Here is a 19,554-nt window from a genome sequence, read left to right as displayed (position 1 = left end):
CACCAGCGTCTGGCCCTGGAGAGTATCCAGCAGACCTCTGCTCTGCAGGCCAATGCTTTACAATGAAGAAATAGGTCTCTTTCACATGGAGTCTGGGCACTTTTCAAAGGGCTGCTTTTGTGTTGGGCCTGGGGACGGGTAAGTCTGTGGGTGGGCCTTTAAGGGCTGTTCCTCAGTTCCCACAGGCCTGTGGATCTCCTGGGCAAAGGCCTCATTTGTCTTCAAGGCCAGATGCTTTGGGGATTCATCTCTAAGGTGCTGGTTTTGAAAGTCAGGGTGCCCAGTGTGGGTGAAAACCCATCACTCCTCAGGGGAGTTCCCACCCGATTGTGGGTAGCTACACAGGGGAGGGATTGACGGCACAGAAGTCTCTGAGCCTTCCTATCCACTTCGATGTGGTTTCTGTCGCGTTTGCCTGATGTGAAGGGGTCACTCCATTGGTTTTTAGGCTTTTTTCGGAGGAAATGGTTCCACACGTAGCTGTAGATCCAGTATGTCCGTGAGAGGAGGTAAATTCGGGATGTTCCTACATCGCCATCTTGAACCAGAACCTCAAATATTATTTTACATTAACGCAAATATGGATATATTGTAAAACAATGTAAATGATTTTACTTTCTTAAGAAAGCACTCCAAACTCCAATGAGACATTAAGTTTGGAGGAGGTGTCTTCTCTGACCCAAGGAAGCGTCTTCATTCTCTGCCATGGGTTCTTTGGTGACAACAGTGGAGACATGTTGGCCATAGAAAGCTTACCTGCCTGAGTTAGGGATCCTGGCTTCTGCTTCCAGCACTGCTACGGGGCTGCCGCGTAACTCTGGGCAAGTCCCTTTCTCCTCTAGGACTGCATCTTGTCCCTTGTAAAAGGAGAAGCCGGCCTTGGCCTCTCCTGGCACTAACTGCTTCTGGGCTCCGATCTTACCCGACTTCTTTTCACATGTCACAAGGATGACTCTATTTCAGCTTGTTATTGCCAGCTAGTCGGACCGACGTTCGCTTCGAAAGGAATTTTCACTATTGTTTAGAAGAACTTCTTTTTTTTGTTTTGTTTTTTGTTTTTTTTGTTTTTTTTTGTTTTTTTATTTTTGGGACAGAGAGAGACAGAGCATGAACGGGGGAGGGGCAGAGAGAGAGGGAGACACAGAATCGGAAACAAGCTCCAGGCTCTGAGCCATCAGCCCAGAGCCCGACGAGGGGCTCGAACTCACGGACCGCGAGATCGTGACCTGGCTGAAGTCGGACGCTTAACCGACTGCGCCACCCAGGCGCCCCTAGAAGAACTTCTTAAGTATTAATCTATATCTTTCTTCGGGTTCAAAAGTAAAATTCCCCTTTACACAGACCTCTCACTTTCAAGAACCAGTAGAGCGCCCTAGATTTAGGGTAATAAATCTGTATTCAGTGTTACAGGTGATTACTGATTAAACAGGGGAGTGGGGCAGAGAAAGAGAAGAAGTGGAAAAATACTGTCAGAAACACTGAAACAACTTTTCCGGATGGAAACTAGTAAAAGGTGACCCGAAGTCTACTCTGCTGCCTACGTAGTCTTGCCTGTGCCCGGAGCGAAGGGGGGCCAAATGGAAGGGTTTCTTTAGAAACCAGCACACTCCTGCCCTTTCATGAGCCCCAGACACTGCGCTGTTGTTACAGCCGTGGCTTTCGTGCCCCACGAAAGCCGACTTCTAAAAGGGCCATTTGTGCAGGATATGTGCAAAGTAAATTTCCATCACTTTGGCTTTCCTTTCTCTGCTTTCAGAACTTGCTTACGAAAAGCCTGATTTCCTAGTATAACATGTCAATTTTTCCTACTTGCTTGGGTCAGTAATGCAATCAGTTTCATAATAACAGATGTGAATCTAGCTTTTCAACTCAAAAGTAGGATCAGTGAAGGCTGGAATATGTTTTGAAAAAAACCCGATAACCCTCATGCAATCCAAAGTAAACTCCTAGTCATTCATCATCCAGAACCACACACACACACACACACACACACCAGGAACACTCAAGTAACCAAACTTTTAGAATATTTTACACAGATATTTGATGACACGAAACAGTGAAACTAAGTGCATTATCTTGTCAGCATCATATATTTTTATTGATCTGCATCTGCTATATATGGTATCTACTTATAACATGTTCATTCATTCATTCATTCATTCATAGGGGTTTCACAAACGGATAAGCCAGAAATAAAGCATTTCTGGCAGAAGGAAGATGATGTATAAGCTGCACTGTCTAGTAGGGCAACGATTAGCCACAGGTGACTATTTAAGATGAAATTTAAACTAAAATGAAACAAAACCTGAAAAAAATAAAGTAATTAAAATAAAATCAAAATGAAAATTCAGGGGTGCCTGGGTGGCTCAGTCGGTTAAGCATCCGACTCTTGATTTCAGCTCAGGTCATGATCTTACAGTCCGTGAGATCCAGCCCCACGTTGGGCTCTGTGCTGACAGTGCAGAGCCTGCTTGGGATTCTCTCTCTCCGTCTCTCTGGCCCTCCCCCAGTCGTGCTTGCTCTCGTGCACACAAGGTCTCTCACTCTCTCAAAATAAATAAATACACATTTAAAAAATAAAAACGAGGGGCGCCTGGGTGGCGCAGTCGGTTAAGCGTCCGACTTCAGCCAGGTCACAATCTCGCGGTCTGGGAGTTCGAGCCCCGCGTCGGGCTCTGGGCTGATGATGGCTCGGAGCCTGGAGCCTGTTTCGATTCTGTGTCTCCCTCTCTCTCTGCCCCTCCCCCGTTCAAGCTCTGTCTCTCTCTGTCCCAAAAATAAATAAACGTTGAAAAAAAATAAAAATAAAAATAAATAAATAAATAAAAACGAAGATGCAGTTCCTTAGTCTCACTAACCACCCTGCGAGTACTCAACAGCCAGACACGGCTGGTGACTGCTGTGTTGGAGAGGACACAGGGAGACCATTCCAGCATCACAGGAAGTTCTATTAGACAGCACTGGGAGGGTGGAGAGAATATTAAAATCACCTGATTGCACCATTTAAAAATAATTTTGAATAAACTCTATTTGCTCATGAGCCCCAAGCATGGTCCAAAGAACATTAGTGACCTGATAGTGTTTTCTAAACTCTTCTATCTATACAGATATACAATATATAATACATACACAACACAGAACACTGAGGAACGAATTTGTTTCATTGACACGTGCTCTGCAAAACTCTCCTTAGGAAGAACTAGAGGTCCCTTCACTGACACATTGTTAGTCTTCCCATTCCTTTGGTTTGTGTTTGGGTGAGTTTAATGCTACCGGAAAGTGAGAGTGGCTTAGAAAGATGGGAGGTTTTGTCTTTCCGAGGTGGCTTGTATATAAAATTGCTGAACTGTGCCAAGAGGCCAAGAGAATCTTTCTTTTTCATGCAAATGTGGCTCTATCCCTAACGACTTTGACCCTGAGGCCCCAACAAAGAAAATCAAGAGTCACTTGGGGTGGAGATCTTAATTGTCCTGTTTGCTTAAGACTGCACGCTTGTTGATTTAAGCTCTTGTGCTTGGCATGCTTTTCAAGTCAAGGATCTCCACCACCCATTCTCTTGTTCTGCTTCCTACCACTCCAGAATCCTAAGGCTAGACAAAGATAAAGTCCATGAGTGACATCTTCTCTGAATGAGTTCAGAAATCATTTGGAGAGAAGCCACATTTAATTATAACAGTGATGAAATCCTTAGTTTCTGACAAGGAGCTACAATTTGTTAGGACACAACTATATTCAAGCACATGAATTTCCTTAGACAATATTATTCTCATCACAACCTCTGCCACATATGGTTGTATAGGTTGTGCATTGCACAAGGGAGACACATCTAAGGAAGTGTTATTTACATTATGGATATCATAGATTTGGTATGTATAACAATGATAAAAACAATTTTCCAGAAGATGGCAGTAAAGTATCTTATCTCAAAATCAATACAGTATGATTATTTTCAGCAGATGGGAAATATAAGTGTCTTGAGGAAGAAGTGTTTGTTGAAAATGCATACAAAGGCATGACTTTGATTATCACTTGCTCTCGGTCCTGTATAAAATCAAATCTCTGTTATTAGTGAAAGTGAACCAGTGCAGTTTAACAAGTAAAGAAAAGGAAAAAGAATTATCAATGTTAGGTACTGAAGTTCCAGCTTCCAAAATGCTGACTCTTTGTTAAAATAATAATATCAAGATGGGGGCGCCTGGGTGGCTCAGTCGGTTAAGTGCCCGACTTCAGCTCAGGTCACGATCTCGCGGTTCGTGAGTTTGAGCCCCGCGTCGGGCTCTGGGCTGATGGCTCAGAGCCTGGAGCCTGCTTCCGATTCTGTGTCTCCCACTCTCTCTGCTCCTCCCCCGTTCATGCTCTGTCTCTCTCTGTCTCAAAAATAAATAAACGTTAGAAATATTTAAAAAAAAATAATATCAAGATGGGACACCTGGGTGACTCAGCCGGTTAGGCATCTGACTCTTGATTTTGGCTCAGGTCATGATCTCATGGTTGGTGAGATCAAACCCCACATTGGGCTCTGTGCTGATAGCATGGAGCCTGCTTGAAATTTCTCTCTCTCTACCTCTCTCTACCCGTCTCCTGCTCATGCTCTCTCTCTCAAAATAAATAAACATTTAAAAATAGTATCAATATATTATATGAGATATATAGTATAAATAATATACATCTCCTGGGAGTGTGGGTACACATATGATTAATGTAAATAAATAGGAACTCTTCCACTTTGAGGAACATCTGTCTCCCCAAAAGTGTCCCCACCATATACAGTCTTTAGTCTTTGGTTCTGCAAAAGAAAATGAATCAGAACTATTGTGATATTAAGGAGGAAAAGGCAGCACAGGAAAAAAAGTTCCTGATTCACTTTGCAGTGCGTTTAAATCTTTTTGCTGTCATTCAGAACTATGGTCTTTTTGGGTAACAGTGAATGATCACGAAACCCCTATTTCTGGTGGAGCAGTTTTATCGCGAACTGTGAGATCACCCAGGTACCCCTAAAAAAGAACAGGAAAGAAAATGGGGCGAATGATATGTTTTTTTCTCTTGCTTTTGGAAATAGGCAGAAGAGAGCTTTTAGAAGCATAATTAAAGAGTATACCAATTAAGTGCTTAGTAAGGAAAACTGGGGCATAGTCCTTAACCTGAAGAAGCTTACAATTTAGCAGAAGACTAAACATTAAGCATCACTTAACACAGTGGATTGTACAATAAAAAACAGAGTGAATGAATGACTAAAAGTTATTGTAATGCTCACAGTAAGCTCAGTTTGCTCAGAGAAAAGAGCAGTCATCCCTCACGGGGCGGGGGAAGCAGTCATAGCTTCAAAAGGAAGTGGGCACTGACTTTGTAAAAGAAGAAGAAATTTTGGATAATTTGGATAATTTGGGGAGTCCTTATCTGTCTTGTTCACCATTGCCTCCAATACCATAGAACTGACCTAATACAGTAACCACCAACCACCTGTGGCTATTTAATGTAAGTTAGAATGAACCAAAATTAAATAAAATATAGATTTCCTCAGCCACATTAGCCAAGTGTCCTTGTGTGACTAGTGACTACCATATTGGACAGTGAAGATATTGAACATTTCTACCGCTACAGAAAGTTCTGCTGGACAGTACTGAGTCACAATAGTGACTGGCACGTAGGATGTGCTCAGTAAGTATTTAACGAACGAGGTTAAATAAATGAAAGTTGCTGAACTTGCCTCTTAGAGCCTCCTGTTTTCTCATCTTACAGATGAAGAAAACAACAATTAAAAGATTGTGAGGATCGAGTGAGACAATGAAGCGAAATTACTCCATGCACTAGGAGAACAACACCAGTGTGAATTCTCGTAATTCAAGCTTCCTGGAACTGTGGGTACAATGGGATTATGTAGGTAGGAAGGACTCAAATTTCACTGGCACTTGCCCTTGCCTACCTAATACACACGGGCTCTCTCGTGAGGCCCCTCCTGATGTCTCAGAGCCCCTCGCTGGCCATTCCTGCCAGTGACCACTAGCTTGACAATATTGATAACGGAGACGCGGATCTGTCTCCAGAAGCATTCAGACTCACAATTACAGAAAAATCCACAGGTCAAACAACAACAATAACAAGTTTGTGAGTTAGATTCACCCAATATCAAAGTGTTTACGATCCCCCAGAAGCCTGCTTGATTATCCAGTCTTCATGGAGTTTTGCATCTTCCACACCAACTGGGAGGCACGTTCCTTTCCCCGAGACCTCTTGTTCTCCAGCTTTGCCAGTGGGCACCAAAGGACACCTGCATGTAGCCCTCCGCCCCACGGAGTCCTTACAAACACAGTCCCGTCAGCTTCTGCCTGCCTGCGTCCTTTCTTGCCAAGATCCAGACAGATGGTAAAAGAAGGGTCACCAGGCTGAGTCCTTCATGCCCCCATTCCTACCTCAGGCTCCCTTTCACAAGCCTCCTTGATGTCCCTTGTTACCTACGCAAATTATTCACAGAAGTAGGTATTCACAGGCTGCAGACTCCATCAGTTAATCGGACGCAGCCAGGCCAATTGGCTTCAGTAACAGTTCATCTCACCGGGGTCTCCTCTGTTTTGTGCAGTGAAATGTGTCTAGTCCCTAGGCCGAGGCTCCTATCCTTCCCCACAACTTTTTGGAGGGTACAGTAGATGGCTGTTAACTCATTTCTTTGGATTCTCATCTTGGGCTTGGATTCTCGTCTTGGCTTCATTTCCAGGTGTGCTGATTTGTGTGAGTTTAATGACTTTCAGCTGCCAGGACCCGGCCCTGACTGTCCTGAAGTGGGGAGGCAGCCTAGACCCCAGTTCAAGGTCTGCATCATGTGTACAAGGTCTTGACACTTCGACCTGGCCTTTTCTGTCTATCTCTGCTTCCTTTAGACTGGAGGACTGGGGCTGCGGCAGGAACTTCTTTTTCCTTCAAGCATTCTGTGATCAAGGAGGTTTGCACCTGTCTCTATCTCAAAGTCAATCCTTAGGATCTGAGGCTATCTTCTGGAAGTATCCTAGTTTTCCACCATTGATAGGAGTTTTTGGGTTGTTTTAGAATACAGAAAAGATGATCCAAATATTTACTTTTTTTTTGACATTTAAAAACTCTCTTTAATCGATATTAGTCCAAAGATCAATAAAGTCATAGAAAATCTAAAAACATTACCAATTATCTTGATGTTGATATTTATACATTACACCCTAAAACTGAAGAATAAACATTCTTTACAAGTGCACGTGGCATGTTTACTAATAAAGACAATATTCTTGGCATATAATAAGCCATAATAAATTTATAAGGTTTGAAGCCATATAGAAGCCATATAGTGTTCTCTTAACACGATGGAATTAAATTAGAAGTCCATAACAATAAGGGATCTAGAAAATCCTCAAATATTGGAACTTAATTGACATACTTCTAAGTACTCCATGTATCAAAAAAGGATTACAAGAAAATTAGAATGAATATATATATTTCAAATATATAAAAATATACATACTTCAAGTTTGATCAGGCTCTACTTTTAGGTACCTTTTTGCCCTCAGTTTCTTTTTTTTTTTTTGTCTTTTATTTTTTTAATTTATTTTTTAATTTACATCCAAGTTAGTTAGCATATAGTGCAACAATGATTTCAGGAGTAGATTCCTTAGTGCCCCTTACCCATTTAGCCCAGCCCCCCTCTCACAACCCCTCCAGTAACCCTCTCTTTGTTGTCCATATTTATGAGTCTCTTATGCTTTGTCCCCGTCCCTGTTTTTATATTAGTTTTGTTTCCCTTCCTTTATGTTCATCTGTTTTGTCTCTTAAAGTCTTCATATGAGTGAAGTCATATGGTATTTGTCTTTCTCTGACTAATTTCACTTAGCATAATACCCTCTAGTTCCATCCACGTAATTGCAGATGGCAAGATCTCATTCTTTTTGATTGCCGAGTAATACTCCATAGCATATATATCTGATATCACATCTTCTTTATCCATTCATCCGTCGATGGACATTTGGGCTCTTTCCATACTATGGCTACTGTTGCTAGTGCTGCTATAAACATGGGGATGCATGTGTCCCTTCGAAACAGCACACCTGTATCCCGTGGATAAATGCCTAGTAGTGCAATTGCTGGTCCTAGGGTAGTTCTATTTTTAGTTTTTTGAGGAACCTCCATCCTGTTTTCCAGAGTGGCTGCACCAGCTTGCATTCCCACCAAATGTTCACTTTTTATTTCTTAGACTTCTTAGATCTTGACAGCCAGTTTGCTTGTCTTTAAAAAAATGCATCAAAATTTTAAACACTTAAAAAATTTTTTTTAATGTTTATTGATTTTTGAGACAGAAAGAGACAGAGAATGAGCAGGGAAGGGCAGAGAGAGAGGGAGACACAGAATCCAAAGCAGGCTCCAGGCTTTGAGCTGTCAGCACAGAGCCTAACACGGGGCTTGAACTCACAAACTGTGGAATCATGACCTGAACTGAAGTCAGAGGCTTAACCAACTGAGTCCCCCAGCTGCCCCTGGGATTTTTCTTCTCATAAATTTGAGGTTAATTTGCTTTTCTTTTTCTAGTTTCTTAGGGTGGAAGTTTTAATCACATATTTGAATTCTTCTCTTCTAATATTGACATTTAATGGTATATTAAGAACTGAACAGTTGTATCTCATAATTTCATTTTTAATTTTTAGTTACTTTAAAATTCACATACAATTCTGAGAGTTTTGTCAAATGAATAGAGTATGCTCTGGATTCAGAACAGTTCTATCTCCCCTATCCTTCAATTCCCTCTTGATGCTCCTTTTCATTCGACCCCTCACCATCCCCCACCCCCTGGCAATCACGGATCTATTCTCTATCCCAATCGGTTTGCCATTTCCAGAATTTCGAATAAATAGAAGTACACAGCATACAGTCTTTTGAGTCTGGCTTCTGTTGTTTAGCATACTTTATTTGGATTTATCTACGTCGTGGACATTAATAGTCATTCCTTTTTATTGCTGAGTTTGTTCCTTTTATTGTCCATTGTATGGAGGTATCACAGATCAGTTTTCTATTTGCCAGTTGAAAGGTTATTTACAGTTGGGTTATTTGCAGTTATTTACAGTTTGCGGATTTGAACGAAGCAGACACACATGTTTGCCTATAGGTTTTCATGTGAACTGAGTATTCATTTCATTTGGGTAAATACCTCAGAATAGGAATTCTGGCACTTTGTGGAAACTGGCAGAAATTCTACATAAGAATTTATGTATGCTACGCATATATTTAAGTTTATAGGACACTGTCAAACTTTTTCTAAATGGGTTGTACCGTTTTGCATTCCCACTGGCAAATATGAGAGTCTCAGTTGTTCCATATCTTCACCAGCACCTGGAATTGTCAGTTTCCTTATCTATTTTAATTTTAGCCATTCTATTAAGTATGTGTTGGTTCCTCACTACAGTTTTGATGAGCACTTCCCTAACGACTAGTGATATTTGCATCTTGTCATGTGCTTATTTGCCAGCCATACATCTTCTTTCATGAAATGTCTTTTTAAATCTTTAGGCCATTTAAAAAAGCTGTGATAAAGTATACACAACATAAAATTTATCACTTTAACTATTTTTTAAAAATGTTTATTTTTGAGAGAGAGAGAGAAGTGCAAATAAGGAAGGGACAGAGAGAGAGGAAGACACAGAATCTAAAGCAGCTTCAGGCTCTGAGCTGTCAGCACAGAGATGGGCTTGGGGCTCGAACCCAGGAGTTGTGAGATCATGACCTGCGCCGAGGTCAGATGCTTAACCGACTGAGCCATCCAGGAGCCCCTCACTTAAACCGTTAAAAAAAATTAAAAAAAAATTTTTTTTTTAACATTTAATTATTTTTGAGACAGAGAGAGACAGAGCATGAACGGGGGAGGGTCAGAGAGAGGGAGACACAGAATCTGAAACGGGCTCCAGGCTCTGAGCTGTCAGCACAGAGCCCGATGCGGGGCTCGAACTCACAGACTGAGAGATCATGACCTGAGCTAAAGTAGGATGCTTAACCGACTGAGCCACCCCTCACCTTAACCATTTTTAAAGTGTACATTCAAGGACACCTGGGTGGCTCGGTTGGTTGAGTGACTTTGGCTCAGGTCACAATCTCACAGTTTGTGAGTTTGAGCCTCACATCAGACTCGCTGCTGTCAGCAGAGAGCCTGCTTTGGATCCTCTGTCCCCCTCTTTCTGCCCCTCCCCCACCTTGTGCTCTCTCAAAAATAAACATTAAAAAAAATAAAGTGCATATTCAGTAGTGTTAAGTACATTTGTGTTGTTGTGCATCCACTCTCCAGAACTCTTCATTTTGCACAATTGAAACTATTCCATCAAACAACAAAAAAGTTTAAAAACTTGAAAAAAATACATTGTGCTAAAATATACATAACATAAAATACACCATTTTAAAGTGTTCAGTTCTGTAACATCAACTATATTCCCATTGTTGTACAACCATCACCTCCAACCATCTCCAGAACTTTTTCATCTTCTCAAACTGAAATCATCCCCATTAAACAACAGCTCCTCACTTCCCCCCTCCAGGAAGCTCCCGGAAACCAAAATTTTATTTTGTCTCTATGAATGTGACAGCTCTAGTCACCTCATATATGTGGAATCATAAAATATTTCTTCTTTGTGACTTAGTTCTCTTAGCATAAAATCTTCAAAGTTCATCCATGTTGTAGTGTGCCTCAGAATTTCCTTCCTTTTTAAGGCTGAATAATATTCCATTGCACGTATATGCTATATTTTGCTCACCTATTCATCTATTGATGGGCACTTAGATTGCGTCCACACTTTGGCTATTGTGAATAATGATGCTGTGAGCCATAGGCATACAAATATCTGTTTAATACCTACTTTCAATTCTTCTGTGTATATACCTAGAAGTAGGATTTCTGGATCATATGAAATTCTGTTTTTTAATTTTTGAGGAAGTGCCATACTGTTTTCTTCAGTGGTTGCACCAGTTTACATTCCCACCAGCAATGCATATGGGTTCTAATTTCTCCACATCCCCACCAACACTTGTTTTTTTTTTTTTAAGTTTATTTTGAGAGAGAGAGAGAGAGAGAGAGAGGGAGGGAGAGGAGTGGGGGAGGGGTATGGGGGGGGGGGACAGAGGGATCTGAAGCAGGCTCTGTGCGATAGCAGAGAGCCTGATGCAGAGCTTGAACTCATGCACCATGAGATCGTGACCTGAGCTGAAGTCGGACTTAACCTACTGAACCACCCAGGCACCCCTCTCTCTCTTTCTCTTTCTTTCTTTCTTTCTTTCTTTCTTTCTTTCTTTCTTTCTTTCTTTCAATAGTCATCCTGATTGGGTGTGACGTGGTATCTCATTGTGGTTTTGTGATTATTGATATCAAGCATCTTTTCATGTACTTTTTGGCCATTTGTATATCTACTTCGGAGAGATGTCTATTCATAAGTCTTTTGCCTTATGGTTTTTGAATTGGTTTGAGTTTTGTCTCTTTTTAAACTTAAAAAAAGTGATTATTGAGTTGGAGAACTCTTTATATATTTTTTACGTGAGGCCTGTAACAGATGCCTAATTTGAAAATATTTCCCCCCAGTTTGTGGCTTGTCTTTTCATTCTCTTGATACTGTTTGGAAAAAGCAGAAACTCTTAATTTTGATGAAGTCTAACTTATCAACTTTTTCTTTTGCCTTTTAACACTTTTTGTGGCATATCCAAGAAATCTCTGTCTAACTCAAGGTCACCACGTTCTTTCCTATATTCCTTTTAGATGTTTTGTAGTTTTAGGTTTTGCATGTAGGGTTGTGATGTATTTGGAGTTAGTTGTTGTGTATATGGCGAGGGGCTATTATTATCACTACCTTATCCACCTGTTCCAGCTCCATGTGTCGAAAAGACTATCCTTTGCCATCGAATTGCCTTTGTACCTTTATTGAAAGTGAGCAGACTGTGTACATTTATGGACTCTGGGATCACAAACCAAGACTCCCTCTTGTCTAATGTCTTAGAACATTCTCCCTGGATTTTGGCAGCAGTGGTGCGTGTGTGGGTTTCCTTCTGTTTATTTAAGGCAGGAGCTTAAGTCTGGTTTCTGTTACTCCGTCTCAGCCAGAAGTGAAGCCCTCTGTACCATAATCTTTAAAACTGTCTCTTTGATAGTCATCATGTTTTTAATATCTATTTTAACATTATTTTAAGATTATAATATTTCCATATTTTTAAATTCTATTTCTATGCTGAAATAAATAATTTTGTCTTTGTGTCTACTGGTATTTTTTTTTATTAAAAAGATTTTTTTTTCATGTTTATTTATTTTTGAGAGAGAGAGGCAGAGAGAGAGACACAGAATCCAAAGCAGGCTCCAGGTTCCACGCCGTCAGCACAGAGGCTGACTCGGGGCTCAAAACCACGAACCGTGAGACTATGACCTGAGCCGAAACCGAGAGTCGTACCCTTAACCAACCGAGCCACCCAGGCACCCCTTCACTTGTATTTCTGTGTAACATACATCTAGACTGGAACTTGCTAAGCCAAAGTACATACCTTTTCAATTTTGGCGCGTCTAGAACTGGGAGGGGTCTGAGATTGTCGCCGTTTTGCAAACTAACAAGTCAGCTTGCCGCACTTTTGTGGAAGCTGCCCGAGACACAAGACTCACGGATGAGAGATGCAAGACCTTACTACCCACAGCAAAGGCAGTAGCCAGGGTGTCAGCATGGCAGCACCAGTTCTTGGAGCCCCATTTCCGGCAGGGTTACAGGGCGGGCCAGATGACCCCAGCATCTGCAAAGGGCCGAGGGACCAGCACGTTTTCAGCACAGGGCCAACACTGTGGTAAGCAGCACACAAGCCAGTCCCCTTCCAGCCCAGAGACGAGCAGTGACGGGTACTCACTCCGCGGGAGCCTTGGCCTACTAGCCGCCTGTGTGCGCAGCTGCAGAAAGCACTTAGCATCAGGAGATGGAGACGTCTTACAGTCTATTCTGGTCAGTAAGGACGTGCAGCAATGCTCAGGGCTCGTGGCTGGCTGCTGTCCCGGCAGCATTTCTATCCAGAAAGGCTGTGTCCGTATCAGCCTGCCTTCAGTTGTGTATTAAAGAGTTGTATGTCGGAAACACGTCACTGCCAACATGGATATTTTATCAATCTTTGTAATTTTAGACAATTGATCCGTAAAAGGTGAGTTATCTTTCTTGTGTTAACTTTTCATTTACCGTCCCTTGAGTTGCGCACCTGTTTCAAATGTTCATTGACGGTTTGTGAAATTATTCTTTTTTTTTTTTTTACTTTTTTTTTTTTCAACGTTTTTTATTTATTTTGGGACAGAGAGAGACAGAGCATGAACGGGGGAGGGGCAGAGAGAGAGGGAGACACAGAATCGGAAACAGGCTCCAGGCTCCGAGCCATCAGCCCAGAGCCCGACGCGGGGCTCGAACTCACGGACCGCGAGATCGCGACCTGGCTGAAGTCGGACGCTGAACCGACTGCGCCACCCAGGCGCCCCGAAATTATTCTTTAAAGCCTACTTCTCCCTGTGACATTCCTCCTTCCGCGCTCTGAGTGGGGAAAACGAAGGAGGAGCTCCGTTTGTCGTCCGCGTTGCACACGTTTTCCGCTTTCCAATCATCCTGAACTGGATGGCTGGTATTCCCCTTCAGCTTGCGCTGTGTGGACGCGAACTGTCTGGCCACGTATGTTGATCCATCCTCTTGGTCTGCTCGTCCCTGGGATCTGAAAAGAGCCGGGTGTCAGGCACTGTGACACTTCCTTCCTGTCATACACAGACTCTGCCTCTTGAAGGAGGAAATACAGTTCAACCCGGCCCCACTCCTGACAGTCCCCTTAGCACAGTGCAGTGGAATTAAACACGGCTTCCAGGTTCACAGATTATTAATACATTTGGAGCTTTCCGTTTCCGCTTTCCCGAGGCTCCTGGGTCTCAATTCCCATCTGTGGAGAAAGGCAGCGAGGATCTTTCTAGAAACGAATCACGAGTGTAAACTCAGCAATAAGCACTCTCATTATAAACGCCTGAGCTGGTGTGCATTGAAGAGGTGCTGATATTTTCAGACAAGAAATTCAGGCAGTTTCTTTGGGGTCCTTTAGCGGTCAAGCCTTGCGCCAGCACGGAAGTGTCCCCTTCTACGTACACTGATTTTGGGGTGCGCATTTGGAAACTAAAGTATGAGAAAATGAATTACTGCAGTCCACAGGGTCGGGTCTTCGCGCTTTCCCTCCGGCGTTGCCCTCCGGCCCGTCCTCCTGCGGACCTGCCCCGCCCGCGCCCCTTAGCACCGGGTCAGCGCCTGGGTGTCCGGGTGGAGGTTCCGCCTGCCACGCGCACCCAATGGGGGCCGAGGCGGCGGGCCCGCCTCCCGGCCCTCCCGCAGCCTATCGGGACCCGCACGCCCGCCCCCGACTCGAGCGCCCAGCCAATGGGCGCGGGTCACGCCCCGCCCGGCGCGGGGATCTGGCGCCGCGCGCGGCGTCCGGGAGCCCCGTAGCCCACTGCTCTTCGCACTTGCCGTGCGGCTCCCGGGCCACCCGGGCGTCGGGCCATGGCGTCCCCAGCGGCAGGCGTGGTGGTGATCGTTGGCAGGTAAACGGCCCCGACCCGCCGCCCACTTGCCACGGCGCTGGGGGAGACCCGGACCCCGCGGTGCGCCCGAGCATGGGGCCCGCGCGTCGTCGCCGCGGCTTGGGCGCCCAGGTCGCCGTCACCTTCCAGAGCTGGAAGCGGCGTGGTGGAACGCCGGCCTCCAGCCCTCGAGGGCTCAGTGCGTCCTTGCAGCCCTCCACGCAAGCGGCCGGGCGGGGAGAGTCGCCCGGTAGCGGCGTGGCTTTGCAGGTCGAGGCGCCCCGTAGAGTGCTATTTTGTTTCACTTCGGGCTGATGTGCAAGCAAGGTTCGGGAAGCTGACGGCGCAGGCTGCGGTGGAAATGCGGTTTGTGGGATTAGTTGATGCCAGGCCTCCCAGCTAATACAAATAGACGTGCTGGGCGTTAGACATGGACGAAATGGAAGTCTGGGAAAGATTCTGCAGGACCGTATTCTTAACTGTTCCCATTTTACGGATGAGAAAATGGACATTAAGCAGTTTGCCCCTGGTCGCAGTTAAGTGACTGACATGGGACTGTCCCAGCAGAGAGGTTCATTAGCACACCTGTGGACAGGGCTGCCTGCAGGGCGTAGGAATGTGCATGTTTTTGTCCCCAGGGGTGTCTCTGGGCGGCAGCAGGTGTTTGGCGAATACACGGGGCAATTCATTCCTGATTGCTGATTCGTGGGGAAAGCGCCTCGAGGCCAAAGACTTTTCTAGGGTGTGTCAGTTTAACAGCCTGAATTCTATGCAAATTTTTGTTTGTGCCCCCCAGCCGCTCTTTTAAAACTCCTGCTATTTTCATTAAAAAAAAAAAAAAAAAAAAGCATTTATGTGTACCTTTGCTTTGATAGGGTATCATAGCAATCTGTAGGCATGGGAATACTTGCTGTTTATAACTAGAAGCACCTTTTTAGGGGTGACTTTGTGTCTGTTTTTGCCGCCGAGGTGTTGGCATACCTGACCCTCCCCTCAGCGACAATTCCAGTGTCAGGGTTTTTCCCTTTAGAACCAATTGGAAGAAGGAATCAGGATGCTTTTTGCCAGCTTCCTTTTGCTCACAGCTGTGGAATTCACTGAGCCTTTGGCCTTTACAGGCACGCGAATGTGTGGCTGCCCCGTGAGGGAATATAAAAATATATTTAAAAAGTGTCCCCTGTACTGGATAACAGTGACCATGCTTGCTTTGCGTTTCAGTTGTCCAGGGTCAAGGGCAAGAGTTTTGTGTCTCACAGCATGCTTTGGAGTGGGGTTCTGCTGGCGCCTAATAAATGTTAAGTGAAGCTTGGAATTGATGGTGCTCCGACCTGGCTCTGGTTCTTGGGTGAGGGAGCACAGTCTCTCAAGAAGGAGCAGGGATTGGCGAGTCCGGTTATTTCTGCTTTCCTTGAGGGAGTTTGACAAGGAATTAAATAGAGTTGGCAAACTTTAATGACCACAGGAATTAGCACAGGGTAGGAAGCCCTTCCTGTCTGTCCCTACACCATCAGCACCTCAAGACACACCCATCTATGCTTCTAGAGTAGTGCTGCTCCCCTCCCCTTCATTCCTCTCTGTTCCCTCCCTCTCTCCCCTCCTCACCGCTCCTCTCCCTTCCTCCCCCTTCCTTGCCCCCTCCTCTTTTCCTCTCTTTCCCAGCCCCCTGGGTGATTCCAAGGAACATCCATTTATTTACCAAATGGGGCTGGGAATGTAAGTGAATTCGCTAAAACCTGGTTGAGTTTCATTCTTGGATTTCGACAGACAAAAGTATCCGTATTTCAATTTCAGGGACATGTTGGACCATTGTTTTTCCATCTTTTCCTAGTAAGTACCAGACTCGTTGAAAGTCGCTGCTAGAAATATAGTCCCTATTTAATTCTTTTCCGGGGCGCCTGGGTGGCGCAGTCGGTTAAGCGTCCGACTTCAGCCAGGTCACGATCTCGCGGTCCGTGAGTTCGAGCCCCGCGTCGGGCTCTGGGCTGATGGCTCAGAGCCTGGAGCCTGTTTCCGATTCTGTGTCTCCCTCTCTCTCTGCCCCTCCCCCGTTCATGCTCTGTCTCTCTCTGTCCCAAAAATAAATAAACGTTGAAAAAAAAAAAATTAATTCTTTTCCGTAATTTTTTTTTTTTTTTTCCTAAAGGCCACTCGTCCTCACGGCTTTTTCCTGCAAGCATCCGGGGCGGGTCCCTTCAGAATGGTGGGCTTGACCCAACAGGAGTGTGCTTTTGAAGAATTAAGAAAGAGAAAAAAAAAAAAAAGCCTCTTGTATCTAGGGCTGTGGGAACATACAGAAGGGAAATATGGTAATGGCAGCTTTAAAAAATGGAGTAAAAGTGGGAGTCCTGAACACATTTGACTGGTGTTCTCCAGCTTTTGTATCTGTTAGCCCTAGAAGCCTGCAGAGGAACTTATCTGTACATAATACAGTGTTTCTAAATAACTGAAATGTGAATTCTGTATCCATATACATACTGTATTGTGTTTACCCACATGTTAGGCCCTGAGCTTGTTCAAATAGGAACCAATCTGGGGGAGAAGGCCAACATCCTCATGTCCCTGGTGCCTCCTGTGCCTCTTTTCACTGAGCACAGTTCTTTAGGACTGAGCGCAGGGGCCCATCTGCTTCAGGAAAAGTTCTGCTTCCCCTTTGGGTGGAAATTGTATCATCGCCAGCTGTATATCCATCATGCCTGGTCCTAGTAGACAGATGTTTGAGCTTTGATAACAGAGATTGCATTTTTTTTTTTAACTGAAAAAAAAGCCTGAAGGGCTTGCTAGGATGCTAAGATGTTGGTTTTTTTTTTTTTCCTGTTTTTTTTTTTTTTTAATTGAAGTAAAATTGGTATATAACCTTATGTGGAATCGAGGTGTACAACATTATAATTTGATATTTGTATACACTACAGAGTGATCACCACCACGAATCTAGTTATCATTCATCACCGTACAATTGAACCCCTTCCCCAATTTTTCCCATTGGAACCCCTTCCCCTCTGGTAATCACCAGTCCGTTCTCTGTATCTATGAGTTTGGATCAGTTGAGTTTAGTTTGTTTTTCAGATTCTACATAACACTGCAATCATACGGTATTTGTCTTTGTCTGACTTCTTTCACTTACTATGATACCTTCAAGATCCATCCGTGTTGTCACAAATGACAAGATATTCCTTTTTTTAAAAAATGTTTATTTATTTTTGAGAGGGAGACAGAGTGCGAGTGGGGGAGAGGCAGAGGGAGAGGGAGACACAGAATCTGAGGCAGGCTCCAGGCTCTGAGCTGTCAGCACAGAGCCTGATGTGGGGCTCGAACCCACAAACCAGGAGATCCTGACCTGAGCCAAAGTTGGATGCTTAACTGACTGAGCCACCCAGACGCCCCATAAGATAATCCTTTTTAAAGCTGAGTAGTATTCCATCGTCTGTGTGTGTGTGTGTTTATACACCATGTCTATCCATTCATTCATAGGTGAACACTTAGGTTGTTTTCATATCTTGGCTGTTGTAAGTAGTGCTTCAATGAACGTAGGGGTGCATATATCCTTTCAAATTAGTGTTTTTGTATTCTCTGGTAAATAACCAAAAATGAAACTGCTGGATTGTATGGTATTTCTATTTTTAATTTTTTGAGTAGTCTCGATACAGTTTTCCATAATGGCTGTACCAGTTTACAGTCTCATTAGCAGTGCACACAGGTTCCCTTCACACCCTCGCCAACACTTGATGTTTCCTGAGTTTTTGAGTTTAGCCATTCTGACAGGTTTGAGGTGTTACCTCATTGTGGTTTTAATTTGCATTTCCCTGATTGTGATATTGAACTTCTTCTCACATGTCTGTTGGCCATTTGTATGTTTTCTTTGGGAAAAAATATATTTAGATCCCCTGGGTTGTTTTTTGTTATTGAGTTGTAGTTCCTTGTATGTTTTGGATATTAACCCCTTATTGGATATGTCATTTGCAAAGATTTTCTCGCATTCACCTTTTCATTTTCTTTTTTTTTTTTTTTTTTTTTTTTAAAAAATTTTTTTTTTCAACGTTTATTTTTATTTTTGGGACAGAGAGAGACAGAGCATGAACAGGGGAGGGGCAGAGAGAGAGGGAGACACAGAATCGGAAACAGGCTCCAGGCTCTGAGCCATCGGCCCAGAGCCCGACGCGGGGCTCGAACTCACGGACCGCGAGATCGTGACCTGGCTGAAGTCGGACGCTTAACTGACTGCGCCACCCAGGCGCCCCTCCTTTTCATTTTCTTGATGGTTTCCTTTGCTATGCAGATGCTTTTTAGTTTTATGTGGTCCTATTTGTTTATTTAAAAAAATTTTTTTAATGTTTTTATTTTTGAAGGAGAGAGAGAGACAGAGCATGAGCAGGGGAGGAGCAGAGAGAGGGAGACTCAGAATCCGAAACAGGCTCCAGGCTCTAAGCTGTCAGCACAGAGCTGGACGTGGGGCTCGAACCCACGAACTGTGAGATCATTACCTGAGCTGAAGTCAGACATTTAACTGACTGAGCCACCCAGGAGCCCCCCCTCCTTACTCTTTTCAATCTCTTCTTTTTTTTTTTTTTAATGTTTATTTTTGAGAGAGCAGGACAGGGCGCGAGCAGGGGAGGGGCAGAGAGAGAGGGAGACAGAGAATCCGAAGCAGGCTCCAGGCTCCGAGGCGTCAGCCCAGAGTCGGACTCAGAGCTCAGTGTGGGGCTCCCTAAGGGGCTCAACTCACCAAGGGTGGGATCATGACCTGAGCTGAAGTCAGACACTAAACTGACTGAGCCATGCAGGCGCCCCTCCATTTGTTTATTTTTGCTTTTGTTTCCCTTGCCTTTGGTGCCAGATCAAAAAAAAATATTGCTAAGACATGTGTCAGGGAGCTTACCACCTATGTTTTCTTCTAGGAGTTTTATAGTTTCAGGTCTTAAGTTCAAGTCTTTAATTCATTTTGACTTTTGAGATATTTTTTGTGCATGTATAAGATAGTGGTCCATTTTCATTCTTTTGCATGACTA

The 19,554-nt window shown here is 43.9% G+C and overlaps 1 protein-coding gene across 1 annotated transcript in view; it reads left to right on the top strand.

Annotated features, from left to right (window-relative positions):
• The first annotated feature begins 14,423 nt into the window (after positions 1 to 14,423).
• The window catches only part of CRYL1 (crystallin lambda 1), a 128,059-nt gene continuing 122,928 nt past the window's right edge, over positions 14,424 to 19,554 (top strand). Inside the window, exon 1 of the mRNA XM_047833078.1 lies at positions 14,424 to 14,572. Coding sequence (XP_047689034.1) covers positions 14,532 to 14,572 — 41 coding nt within the window. The 5' untranslated portion in view covers positions 14,424 to 14,531. The remainder of the gene's footprint in view (positions 14,573 to 19,554) is intronic.

This window comes from Prionailurus viverrinus, chromosome A1, assembly GCF_022837055.1.
Source record: "Prionailurus viverrinus isolate Anna chromosome A1, UM_Priviv_1.0, whole genome shotgun sequence".
NCBI classification, from domain to species: domain Eukaryota; kingdom Metazoa; phylum Chordata; class Mammalia; order Carnivora; family Felidae; genus Prionailurus; species Prionailurus viverrinus.
Note: the sequence above shows the minus strand (reverse complement) of the source record. Positions and strands in the feature narration are given on the sequence as shown.